Source organism: Megalobrama amblycephala, linkage group LG24 (genome assembly GCF_018812025.1).
Source record: "Megalobrama amblycephala isolate DHTTF-2021 linkage group LG24, ASM1881202v1, whole genome shotgun sequence".
Lineage (NCBI taxonomy): Eukaryota > Metazoa > Chordata > Actinopteri > Cypriniformes > Xenocyprididae > Megalobrama > Megalobrama amblycephala.
Window position 1 is genome coordinate 738,016 of NC_063067.1, and position 14,141 is coordinate 752,156.

General features: G+C 35.2%; 1 protein-coding gene across 2 annotated transcripts; it reads left to right on the plus strand.

The window, feature by feature from the left end:
• Positions 1 to 1,246: 1,246 nt before the first annotated feature.
• Positions 1,247 to 13,368, plus strand: lmnl3 (lamin L3). Of its 2 annotated transcripts, XM_048177867.1 has the most exons (12): positions 1,247 to 1,872; positions 4,981 to 5,137; positions 5,650 to 5,775; positions 5,854 to 6,024; positions 8,237 to 8,362; positions 8,443 to 8,663; positions 8,732 to 8,954; positions 10,202 to 10,309; positions 10,393 to 10,515; positions 11,035 to 11,136; positions 12,629 to 12,694; positions 13,123 to 13,368. In XM_048177867.1, exons 1-11 carry the CDS (start codon positions 1,493 to 1,495, stop codon positions 12,665 to 12,667), a joined length of 1,776 nt encoding a protein of 591 aa, XP_048033824.1. In that variant the 5' UTR covers positions 1,247 to 1,492; the 3' UTR covers positions 12,668 to 12,694; positions 13,123 to 13,368. The 2 variants fall into 2 exon arrangements, with proteins under 2 accessions (XP_048033824.1, XP_048033823.1); XM_048177866.1 differs by lacking the exon at positions 12,629 to 12,694.
• The last annotated feature ends 773 nt before the right edge of the window (positions 13,369 to 14,141 follow it).

Below are 14,141 nucleotides of genomic sequence, written 5' to 3' on the forward strand. Positions count from 1 at the left end.
TGTCTTTACTGTCTGTTTGGAGCAATTGTTAATGCATGAATTAATGCATTCTTTCTGAATAAAAACATGCATTCAAAGTATTCAGAATCTTACTGACCCCAAAAATTTGAACGGTATAATGTTACAAAAGCTTTCTATTTCAGATAAATGTTGTTTTTTAACCTTATATTCATCAAATAATGCTGTAAAATACATTGATAACAATGATAATAATCATAAATGTTTCTTGAGCAGCAAATCATCATATCAGAATGATTTCTGAAGGATCATGTGACACTGAAGACTGGAGTAATGATGCTGAAAATTATGCACTTAATTGTGTTGCATATTGTCAATCTCATCTCAAAAGAATTAAACAAACTAATATACATGTATTGGTGAAGTTTATGAATGCCACAGTTTTAAACTATTTAAAAAAATTTAAATATGTATATTTCGCTAAAAATAATAATAATAAATTGTGTGTGTGTGTTGTCATTTATTGCATCTTCCAGACAAGTCTATTAAACTGTGCTGATTTTACATGAAACTATGGGAAATTCATTTTTTGATGAAAGCATTTTAGGCTGGAATTAAAAAAAAAAAAAAAAGAAATTTTTAAAGAAAATTTTTTTTTAATACTTTTAAACTCATAATTGCAAGTTATAAAGTCAGAATTGCATGATTAAAAACATGCAATTCTGACTTATTTCTCACAATTGCGAGTTTAAATCTCACAATTATGACTTCTTTTCTTGCAATTCAGACGTTTTTCTGAAAAATTACGAGTGTATCTCACAATTATGACTTTTTTTCTCAAAATTCTCAATTTTCTCAATATTGTGAGTTTATATCTGACAATTCTGACTTTACAACTCGCGAATGCAACTTTACATCACATAATTCTGAGAAAAAAGTCAGAATTGTGAGATAAAATCTCGCAATTGTCTTGTTTTTATGTTGCATGTTTATTAGTATTCCAACGTTTGAAATATGTTACAAATTACTTTTTAAAGCATGTATTTTGTAAAATATAGTGAAATACATTTTAAAACTCACCTACCCAGCCCTGTATATATATATTACTAATATTAAAAAAAAAACATACACTTTAAGACTAATTAAAAGTAATCCTAATTTGGGAGCTTTAGTTAATAAACGCATCATATTTAGATGTTTGTGCCACAATATTAGGATAAACGTTTGCTGCGTTTGTTTTTATTGAATCTTTCCCTTTAAATCCGGCTGGTCTTGTGATGTGACATCACTGCGCAGCTGACAGTAATGAAGCACAATTGAGTTCAGTCCGATCCTCTGAGAGAAACAACAGCAAACCTCAGTGAAATCCAGGGTTTTAGCGCGTGCGTTACATACATGCGTGTTGGAGCGCTGACATTTACCCTGTGGCGCATGTGCAAAGCGTCAGAAACCTGCTTTATTTCACTTCTCTGAGTGTGTGTCAGCGTTTCTGTTATATTTTTAGACGCCAGCCCAGCGGTAAAGTGCGTCAGTCATGGCCATGATCACCTCCACCCCGATGGAGAGCCGCGCCACCACCGCGCGTTCCTCCAGGCGGAGCGGCGCGTCTCCGTCCGGCGTCAGCCCGACGCGCCTCACGCGCCTGCAGGAGAAAGAGGACCTGCGGCACCTCAACGACCGCCTGGCCAACTACATCGAGCGGGTCCGACAGCTGGAGAATGACAAGTCATCCATGCAGCTCCTCCTGGAGGAGAAGGAGGAGAGCTCGGTCAGGGAGGTCGGAAACGTGCGCCGCTTGTACGAGACGGAGCTCGCGGACGCGCGTAAAAGTCTGGACGCCACCGCGAACGAGAGAGCCAGACTCCAGATCGAGTTAACCCAGCTGAAGGAGGACCACCGCAAACTCACGACCAGGTGAAGTTTCCTCTACTTGGTTTAATTACCAGTTGATTAATATGGAAAACCATTTCCACCACATCAGAGAAATGTGCTGCTGTAAATCACACACAACTGTGCTTTTCTCAACGTATTTGATTGCAGGAAAAATATATATATGTTTGTATTGGACATTGATGGAGCAACATATATTGTGTGCAAAAAAAAAAAAAAAAAAATTGGTTCATTTTGTTAAAAAAAACTTATAAATGCATGAGGTGGTGAGTAATGCATGGGGTAAAAGAGACAGTATTTGTACAAATACTTTAGCTAAAATGTTTTTAATAATGACTCAGTTTGTACTATTTTCTGTTTATTTTGATAAAAGAATTCATTTTTGTTCAATAAATATACTGTCATTAATATATATATAGATATATAGATAAATATAGATTTTAAAAATACAGAAACAAAATTATTTTAAAAAGGAAAGATTCTGAAAGCATTGAAGCAGATCCCATAATAGCCTATTTAATATAGATTTACAGTAGTGACAATAAATGATGTCATTAATATATGATTAATATATTTTAAAATATGATTGCTTCATAAATATGGGGATTATCTCTAAGATGGATACCCAGTTTGATATGTGAATCTAACCATGTCAAGAAATGGAAAGGTCAGTCAGCTCTTATTGTGCCTTTTGCCCCAACAGCAGCGGCGCTTTTACCACAAATACCATATTTTACATGTTCTTCAGTTATTGAAAAACTCTTGCTTGAATTACCTTGAACCAAACTGAAAATCATTCAGAAGACCTTTGTCTGAAAATACAAACATTAATTTGCTTCTTAAATCAACATTTAAAAAAAAAAAACATCAAATATTAGATCAAACTACCTCAGAATCAACTTTGTGTTGCTGCCCGCGATCGCGACAAAGATCAGACAAATTTACACGCGTCTTGAAAAGCGGATGTTTAGGAAAGTGCTGCGGCAAGCTTTTGTGCCATCTAGTGGTGTAGAGGGAAATTAAATCAAAGGCGCCTTTATGCTGCGTTCACACCAGACGCGACTTGCGCGAATAAATCGCGCTCTTCGCGCGTAGTTGGACGCTTGAACATTTTGAGTTTACTCGCTTCATTCGCGCGTGAAAATCCCTTTACAACAGACGCAAACTCGCGTCATGAGAGGGGCTCTCCCGCTCCTTTATGTGTCCCAGACTCTCCCACTGCTTTCTTTCAAACACGATCCTTTTTATTTCTGTTTAATCTATCTATCAAACTATATCTATCTATCTATCTATCTATCTATCTATCTATCTATCTATCTATCTATCTATCTATCTATCTATCTGTCTGTCTATCTATCTGACTAAATCTATCTATCTATCTATCTATAAAACTACTATCTATCTATCTATCTATCTAACTATATCTGTCTATCTATCTATCATAGCAACCACCCAGATCACCCAAGCAACCACCTTGAACACCATGGCAACAGCACAGTAACCACACAGAGCACCCTAGCAACCGCATAGCAACCACCCAGAACAGCATAGCAACCTTACTAGAATATCCTAACAACCTCATAGCAATACCCTAGCAACCACCCAAAATACCTTAGCAACCGTATAACAACACCTTAGCAACCACCCCGAGTACCCTAGCAACCGCATAGTGACACCATAGCAACCACCCAGGATACCTTAGCAACCGCATAGCAACAGCTTAGCAACCACCACGAGTACCCTAGCAACCGCATAGAAACACCTTAGCAACCGCCCTGAATACCCTAGCAACCACTCAGATTACCCTAGCAACTGCATAGCAACACCTTAGCAACCACCCAGAGTACGGTAGCAACTGCATTGCAACATCTTAGCAACCACCCCGAGAGCCCTAGCAAACACATAACACCCTAGCAACCGCCTTGAGTACCCTGACTCTATCTATCTATCTAAACTACTAAACTAAAACTTAAACTTTCAAAATTTCAAACTGAAAACTCTCAAACTTTAAGCTTTTAAAACTACTTCAAACTTTCTGGACCGGCTTTTTCAAGCCAACTTAAAGTTTGTCTTCAAACTTTATCTAGTTATAACTAGATAAGTCATTATTGACCGTTTGCAAAGACCCGCCCCCTTTATTTACTGTTGCTACGGTCGAACATGTTCTCACGCGGTGAAAAATACATCACGAATGAAAGAGGTCACTAACAACTAGGGCTGCACGATTAATCGCATGCGATTGTCATGCGTGTCTCGTCAGAAAAGCCGGTTCTGTGATTAGCGGTAAATGTCCATCACCTGCTTTCAAATGGAGCGGCACTTCATATACAGAGCCGTAGTTCGCGGACAAGCTACGCAATATTGCGTTTATAATCGCAGATGAATCGCATGCGGTTATGAACGTGATATTGCGTAGCTTACCGCTAATCACAGAACTGGCTTTTCTGATGAGACACGCATGACAATCGCATGCGATTAATCGTGCAGCCCTACTAACAACGCGTCGACAGACAAGAGCAGGTTACCTTTGATATGAAACAAATTCTCAAATTTTGTAATTTAAGAAATTAAACAATAAATACCATTTTGTGGCTCTTTAATGTGTCGCGACAGATCGCTGTAGCGGCTCGTGAACCGATCATCTCTTCCTACTAGTTAATTTATAGCATCAAATAAATGAATGAACATCAGAAGGAATGTTGTGCGGAAAGACGTCAATACACCATTTTTCAAGTTCAAGTCCACCAACCTTAATCTACTAAATCTCCCCTGACGTCTTTGTCAGACGTAACGGCGTTATGATTGGTTAGATCACCTGTCAGTCAAACTCCTGGGGTCCATTTTGATTTGGTATGTCATAATCTCGATTTATTACATTTACGATTTAGTGTTTCAATTTTAACTTTTAATATCATAAACAGGACTGTCAGAATTTCAACTTTGTCATAATTTCGATTTTTTTTATTATGAAATTTATGTATCATGATTTTTTTGGTCATTAAATTGACTGTCAAAATTATAATTTTGACAAATCAGAATTTTTTTTTTTAATTTTTTGTTATTGCTGCATATTTCTGTCAGTATTAAAACAGCTTATTAAATATAATCTTAAGTTTGTTCGCTTGTCCTCAGGAATAACAAGAAGGAGTGTGAACTGAACACGGCTGTCGGTCACTGGAGGAATCTTGAAGCCGCACTGAACTCGAAAGAAGCGGATTATGCCAATTTACTGGCCGCCAACCGCAGACTGGAGAATGACCTCTCTGACCTCAAGACTCAGGTGGCTAATGTGAGTCCAAAACATGCATGAAACAAACGGGACAGACTGGAGGTATTTGTACTAGTGGTTGCACCAACTATCCATAACTAACTTCATCATCTAGACACATAATTCATGGATGACACAGTAATGTGCAGTAAAATATTTAAAGGTGCAGTAAGCGATTTCTGAGAAACGCTGTTGAAAGTGGATCGGACTGAGCAGCACAACAGCAGTGGGGGCGTGTCCTCTCATCATGGAGAGGAGAGAGTGAGCCAATCAGCAGTAGGGGTATGCGAGATTTGAAGACTGTAGAAAGAGATGTGGCTGAGAGACATTAGCTCAGATGAACATAATTTTGCTTGACTTCAGCTTTGATCAAAAGACATCCACTCGTTTTTGTGCATTTTGTGGGCGGAGCAATGAAGGGAGGGGCGTGTCTGTTCAGGTTGATTTCAGATATCAAGTGTTTCTCATAAATCTCTTACTGCACCTTTAACTCAATTAAATCCAGTAAACTCTTCTCTTCTTCTGCCTTCCAGCTGGAAACGGCGCTGCAGAACGTCCAGACCCAGCTGAACTCGGAGATGCTGCGTCGAGTGGACGCCGAAAACCAGCTTCAGACGCTGCAGGAGCAGCTGGACTTCCAGAGGCATCTCAGCGAACAGGTTTCTGGTCATGTTTTGGATGGATTTGGTGTCGATCCCCGCTGACACGCGCTGTAACGTTTGCGCTGCTGTGTTCAGGAGGTGCGGGAGATGCGCAGCCGTCACGAGAGCCGGCTGATGGAGCTGGACAGCGGCAGACAGAAGGAGTTTGAAGGTAAATTGGCTGAAGCCATGAAGCAGCTCCGAGAGGAACATGAAGCTCAAATCCAGCAGTACAAAGACGAGCTGGAGAAAACCTTCGCTGCCAAGGTAAAACGCTTCATGATCGTTCTTCAGAATTATTATTATTATTTTTATTTTTATTATTAATTAATTGACCTATATATGTTTTTTTATTTATTTATTTATTTATTTTAACGGTCATGCAAAACTATTAGTTGAGTGTGTGTGTGTATATATAAATATAATTTCATTCATATATTTTATTTATTAATATTTCTTATTTACAAGTAAAAATTTAAAGTATGTGTGAAATTAATATATTTAAAAATATTTATATAAAATTTTATAAATATTTATAAATGTTATATGTAATTTACTATTTTATTCATATCTTATTTTATAAATTGTGTGTGTGTGTATATATATATATATATATATATATATATATATATATATATATATATATATATATATATATATATATATATATATATATATTTGTTAATATTTAACTTCTTAATTTCTTTATATTTTTATTTCTTATATACAAGTAATATTTATATATAAAATAAGAGTAAAGTTAATGTATTTATAAAAATATACAATTTATAAAATGTTTATTAAATATTCATTTAATTTATAAATATTTCTTATATAAGTAATATATATATATATATATATATATATATATATATATATATATATATATATATATATATATATATATATATATATATATATAAAATATTCATATATAAAAATATAATTTATTAGTTTATTCATATATTTATATATAAATATTACTCGTATATTAAAGTTTATATAAATATTTTATTTACATATTAAAAGGATTAGTTGTTTTGTTTTTATATATATCTGTATATGTTATTTATTTATAACATTCCTTATTTACAAGTAATATTTATAAATAAAGAGTAAAGTTAATATATTTATATAAAATATAGAAATGTTTATAAATATCCATTTGTTTAATTTATTAATATTAATTTTATTAATATTTCTTATACAAGTTTTATATATATATATATATATATATATATATATATATATATATATATATATATATATATATATATATATATATATATATATATATATTCATATATAAAAATATAATTTATTCGTTTATTCATATATTTTATATATAAATATTACTCGTATATTAGTTTATAAATATTTTATTCACATATTAAAAGGATTAGTTGTTTGTTTTATATATATATATATATATATATATATATATATATATATATATATATATATATATATATATATATATATATTAGTTAATTATTTATAACATTCCTTATTTACAAGTAATATTTATAAATAAAGAGTAAAGTTAATATATTTATATAAAATATAGAAATGTTTATAAATATCCATTTGTTTAATTTATTATTAATTTTATTAATATTTCTTATACAAGTATATATATATATATATATATATATATATATATATATATATATATATATATATATATATATATATATATATATATATATATATATATAAAAATATAATTTATTCGTTTATTCATATATTTTATATATAAATATTACTCGTATATTAGTTTATAAATATTTTATTCACATATTAAAAGGATTAGTTGTTTTGTATATATATATATATATATATATATATATATATATATATATATATATATATATATATATATATATATATATAGTTATTCATAACATTCCTTATTTACAAGTAATATTTATAAATAAAGAGTAAAGTTAATATATTTATATAAAACATAGAAATGTTTATAAATATTCATTTAAATATTTAATTTATTGCTATTCATACACGTATAATGTTTAGTTTATTAGTATCTTATTCTTAATATTCTTAATCTTATTTTTAATATATTTATATAAAATATACATGTATTAGAATACAATTTATTAGTTTATTCATATATAAATATTGCTCAAATTTTATATATATATTTATAACTTTAATATATGAGTAATATTCATAAATATATAATATTTTATTCCAATATTAAAAAGATGATAACCAGCGTGAGGATTCGCAGCAGTGAGGTTTGCCTGTGTTTGACGTCTGTAACTCTCAGATTGAGATAGTCTGCAGCAGAAGTGTAGTTCAGGGGTTTGAGCGACAGGAAGAGGCTGTGACCTGGACACACAGGAAACGCTTGGTTTCACCGCATCTTTCTTTCATGGTACCTCAGTGACGCGTTAGAGACCAACTATTCTCCAGGTTCTCGTCGGTCCGCAGTAACGGTGCGGTTTATCTCCTGCAGCTGGAGAACGCCAAGCAGACGGCGGTGAAAAACAGCGACTTCGCTTCTTCGACGAGAGAAGAGCTGGCGGGAACCAAACTGCGTCTGGAGTCTCAGTCGCTGCAAATCAACAACCTGCACAAACAGGTGGAGACCTGACCTGCTCAAATAGACGCAGAAACGTGTCAAAGCATCTGAATGAATGAATGCATGTGTGTGTGGATCAGAACGCGGCGCTGGAGGCTCGTGTTCAGGAGCTGGAGCAGATGCTGGACCGCGAGAGACAGCTGAACCAGCACCGGCTCTCGCAGAAGGAGCAGGAAATGGCAGACATGAGACAGCAGATGCAGGAGCAGCTGGAGGAGTATCAGAACCTGCTGGACGTCAAGCTCATGCTGGATATGGAGATAAACGCGTACCGGAAGATGCTGGAGGGGGAGGAGAAAAGGTGAGGTGGTTTTTATCATTCGGGATGTTTGTTTTATTTTTCGTGTTTCACGCACGCTTTTCCTCCAGACTGAACCTCTCTCCGAGCCCGATCCAGCAGTCCGCCGTCTCCCGAACTCACGCTCAGCCTGGGCGGAAAAGCTGGGGAAAGAAACGCAAACACGAGGGGACGAGTTCAGGGCTCTCGCCCAGCTTCAAGCTTTCCCAGCATTCCTCATCTCGAGGGAACGTGTCCATCGACGAGATCGACCTGCAGGGACGGTACATCAGACTCAAGAATAACTCCGACAAGGTACAGCGACGAGCTTCTCTCGAAGATTTGACCTGTCAGTCGAGAGTCATTTTATACCACACTCATTCATATTCTATTATAGTTTTTATTCATATTTTTACATTTCATTTTGTTGTTTTTGTCAATTTGTCAATCATGTAATTCTTTTTTTTTTTTCTTAAATATATTTTTAATTGTTTTAGCTTTATATTTTCCATTTTCATTTTAGTTAATTTTGTTTTGTCATTATTTATAATTTTTTTTTAAATATCATATTTTTAATTGTTTTAGCTTTATATTTTCCATTTTCATTTCAATTAATTTTGTTTTTGTCATTTATATAATTTTTTTAAAATATATTTTTAATTGTTTTAGCTTTATATTTTCCATTTTTATTTTAGTTTTTTTTTTCTTTTATTATATCTTTGTAGTTTTTATTAATGTTTCGAAAATAAAAAACAAAAATTAAAAAAATAATTAAAAACATTAATGACTATATAGACATTTTATTTTAAAAAATCAACAGAATTATTATAACTAAAATGGAAATGGAAATATATTAGTTTAGTTGAAGTTTTAATTTTTTTTTTCTTAGTTTTTTAAAATGTCTAGTGTCATTGATTTATAATATTATAGTTTTTATTATTATTTTTAAATTTACTTTTAAAGTTTTAGTAATTGTCATTTTTTTTTTCTTTTTTATATAAAAATCTTTTCATGTTTTAAAAACAATTTAAAAATTACATTTAAAAAAAGTAATAAAGACAAATGCAACAACAAAGTTACCAACTTTAAAATGATAATATAAATTCTATTTTTTTCCTCTTTTATTAGTTTAAAAAATGTCTATATAGTTTTTAATATCTTCTGTTTTCATTTCAACTTAATTTTTATTTTCATATTTATATTTAGGTTTTTTTTTGTTTGTTTGTTTAATATTACTTTTTTTATTTTGGTTTAGTAAATAATAAGATTTAGTAAAAAATAAGATTAATTTTAGAGATTGATTTTTATTTCAAATAAGGTTTTTTAGGTAACAAAAATAACCCTACAGTATACATCACAAGTGTTTTTTTCTAGAAAATTCAGTGTAGAGTTTAGATGATCATGTGGCAATGTCTATGTTTGGATGATCCAGCGCATGAAAGGAACTTCATCTCATTTGAATATTTTCTCATTTTGTTTTATTTGTGGTTTGATGGACGTAAAGCAGCGGATCAGATGATCATGATTACTCATCCAGCGCTGTCTGTGGATTGTGATTTCAGGATCAGGCTCTCGGAGGCTGGGTGTTGAGAAAGAGTGAAACAGGCGCTCCTGACATCATCTTCCAGATCCCCTCGCCATGTGTGCTGAACGCCGGGCAGATGCTGACGGTAAACGCGGTGAAAACGCGGTGAATGAGCTGAAGGTTTGTCCCTGTGACCCCTCTGAAGGTGTGTGTGGTGTGTGTGGTCAGATCTGGGCCGCGGGCGCCGGTCTGGAGCAGATGCCGTCGCAGGGGGATTTAGTCCTGAGGACCCATGAGACGTGGGGCCCGTTCGGTGAAGTCCGAGTCTCCCTGCTGAACCCGCAGAACGAGGTGAGGAAGGCTTGTCACGGAGATTATTAGAGGATTTTACATTTGATAAAACGTTATGTTGGCCAATTTGAGATTATTGATCAATAAATAATGTCTGCTTGATTTATTAATAAGTGTGTCTGTTCCAAACTCTACATTAATGGATGATAAAACATGTATTTATTTTGTATTTTGTATTGGCTGTTTTTTTAACATATTTATAGTTTTTGTTTATTTTGTTTGGTTTTTATTTGTTTTTATTTGTTTGTTTTACTTATTTTTTGTTTTAATTATTTTTTAAAAATTAGTTTTATTACTATCATGTTGTTGTTGTTGTTGTTGTTGTTGTTGTTTGTTTTATTTATATTTTGTTTATCCTTTATTTTATTTAAAATATTTTTGTTTCTTTATTATTGTTTACCATATTGAATAAATAATCCATGATCTGTAGATATCAGCATTGTCATATTGGTTGATCACCTGACATTGTATAGAGAATATAAATGTTTATGCTCACCTCTGAAGTCTGATTTTGTGCAGGAGACTGCGGAGTATTGTCTGGTGTGTGTTCAGGGTAAAGGTGACGAGGATCCGGAGTACGATGAAGGCATCATGACCCGTGATATTCACCTGCGGCGACAGGTAAAACAGTTGAGCTCTTGTGAAAACTAGCTGCTTTACTAAAAGTCACCTGACGTTATCTGATAGATTTCAGTCTGAACCTCACAAATCAGTGTGCGTAAAAAAATAATTTAAAAAAATCAATCAATTGGAACACCCTACCAACCAAAACACCAGAGCAACAATCTGGCAACTGCTCAGAGCACCACATAGCAACACCCTGGCAACCATCCAGATCACCATAGCAACCACATAGCAGTGACCGGACACCCACTCACAACACCATAGCAATGCCCTGGCAACCAATCAGAACATGGCGGCAACACCCTGGCACCCACCCAAAACACTGTAGCAATGACCCGACAACTACCCAGAACACACTAAAACCTACATAGCAACAGCCCTTCAACCACCCAAAACACCATAGCAATGACTTGACAATTGACCCTTTGCTGGGAGTTTAATTGACAAGCGATCTAACCAATCAGAACGCCGAATCCGCCATTTTGTCCGACAAAGCAGTCAGGAGTTAGAAGATTAACCTCAGTGGAGTTAAACTTGAAAAAATGTGTATATTGACGTCTTTCCGCGTTTGAAACAACATTCATTCTCATGTTCATTCATGTTTATTTTGGACTAGTAAGAAGAGATGATCGGTTCACGAGCCTCTTGAGCTGAGGCGCTACAGCGATCTGTCACGACACATTAAAGAGCCACAAAACGCTTTTTATTGTTTGAATTTCTTTAAAAACTACACAGTTTGAAAGCTGGGACTTTGTTTAATATCATACGTAACCTGCTCTGTCTTGTCTATCGACGTGTTGTCAGTGTCCTCTTTGCTCCGCAATGTATTTTTCACTGTGTGTGGCGTGACAGCGCCATGGCTTGACGGACAAAGCAACAGTAACTAAGGGGGGCGGGTCTTTGCGACGGGTCAATTGCCCAGAACACCCTAAAACCCACATAGCTTCAGCCTATCAACCACCCAGAACACCTTAAGGACCACATAGCAACACCCTGACAACCACCCAAAACACCATAGCAATGACTTGACAATTGCCCAGAACCCCCTAAAAACCACATAGCTTCACCCTATCAACTACCCAGAACACCACAGCAACCACTTACCACCCTGGCAACCACTCAGAACACTTTAAGGACCACATAGCAACACCTTGGCAACCACCCAAAACACCATAGCAACAGCCTATTAACCACCCAGAACACCATAGCAACACCCTGGCAACAACCCTAAACACCATAGCAATGACTTGACAATTGCCCAGAACACCCTAAAACCCACGTAGCTTCAGCCTATCTTCCACCCAGAACACCACAGCAACCACTTACTACCCTGGCAACCACTCAGAACACTTTAAGGACCACATAGCAACACCTTGGCAACCACCCAAAACACCATAGCAATGACCCGGCAACTGCGCAGAACAGCCTAAAACCCACATCAACAGCTGAAATCTATATTTTTGTTTCTTCTTCACCTGTTTTGTAAAAGCCTAAAAGAAGAAAAAAGAAATGTTGTTCCCTCTCCTGATCTGTCCTGATGCAGAAGCGTCTGTAGGTGAGATGGATCCAGTTGTCCGACTTTATCGCCGTTTATGCTTTGCTTCAGCAATAACTGTGGCTTTGCATATTTACTAATACATCATCATCATTATCGTTATAACGCATCATATTACATGCATGTTTAATCTGTGGTTGCTGAGATATGAGTGTTATGCATTATATTTTTATTCCATATGACAAAGAATCACTCGCTTTTCTGAAACATGTTTTAGCATCTTGGTTTGGTTTGGTTTGGTACCTTTTGTCATAAAAACCTGTTGCACAAACGGCTTCTTTCAGCATGTTTTTGATCATGTTGATCATTTAGAGGCCTTTGCATGTTAAATATGATGCAGTAGCTTTATAGAGTTAATCAGATGAGTCTATAACGATGTTCTAATGCACATGACATGTTTGTGAATGATCAATCTGTCTCTTTTTCAGGGTCAGAGACCCAATCAGGACGGCAGCTGTGCCGTCATGTGACTCTCATCGCGTGTGATGTCACACATTTAAAGACGCTCCATCTCTGTTTGCTCTCACTTATCATATTTGATAAATGTTAAGGGCCAGAACTGGATTATTTCATTTTTACATAAAGAATTATTTGTTGTTCTTGGTCTTGGTTCTAATAAAGTTTAAATAATTATTAGGTCATAATAAATTAAATAAATGCTTTTTGCAAAGTCATGTTTAAAGCTTATTTTCTTGATGTCTTAAAATGCCCTGACACCTACTCAGAACACCCTAGCAACCAAAACACTGTAGCAATGACCTGGGAACTGCTCCGAACACCCTAAAAAGAACATAGCATGGCAACCACTTAGAATACCATAGCAACCACATAGTAACACCTTGGCAGCCACCCAAAACACAATAGCAATGACCTAGGAACTGCTCCGAACACCCTAAAAGAGCAGAGCAACAGCCTATCAACCAAGCAGAAGACCATAGCAACCAAATAACACCCTGGCAACCACTCAGAATACCATAGCAACACATTGGCAACCACCCAAAATGACAATGACAATGACAATGACCCGGCAACTGCTCAGGGGTGCGTTTCCCGAAAGCATCGTTAGTCAACTATGGTCGTAAGTCCCATTGAACTCTATTGGTAGTGACGGAACTTGCGACCATAGTTTTCTTTTGGAAATGCACCCCAGAACAGCCTAAAAACCACATAGCAACAGCCTATCAACCATATAGCAACACCCTGGCAACAACCTGAAACACCATAGCAATGACCTGGGAACCACTCAGTCAGAACAGCCCCCAAAAAAACACATAGCAACAGCCCAAGCCTAACAACCAACCAGAACATCATATAAGCCATATAGCAACACCCTGGCAACCACCCAAAACACCATAGCAATGACCTGTGAACCATTCCAAGCACCCTAAAAAGAACATGGCAACAGCCTATCAACCAACCAGAACACCATAGCAACCAAATAACACCC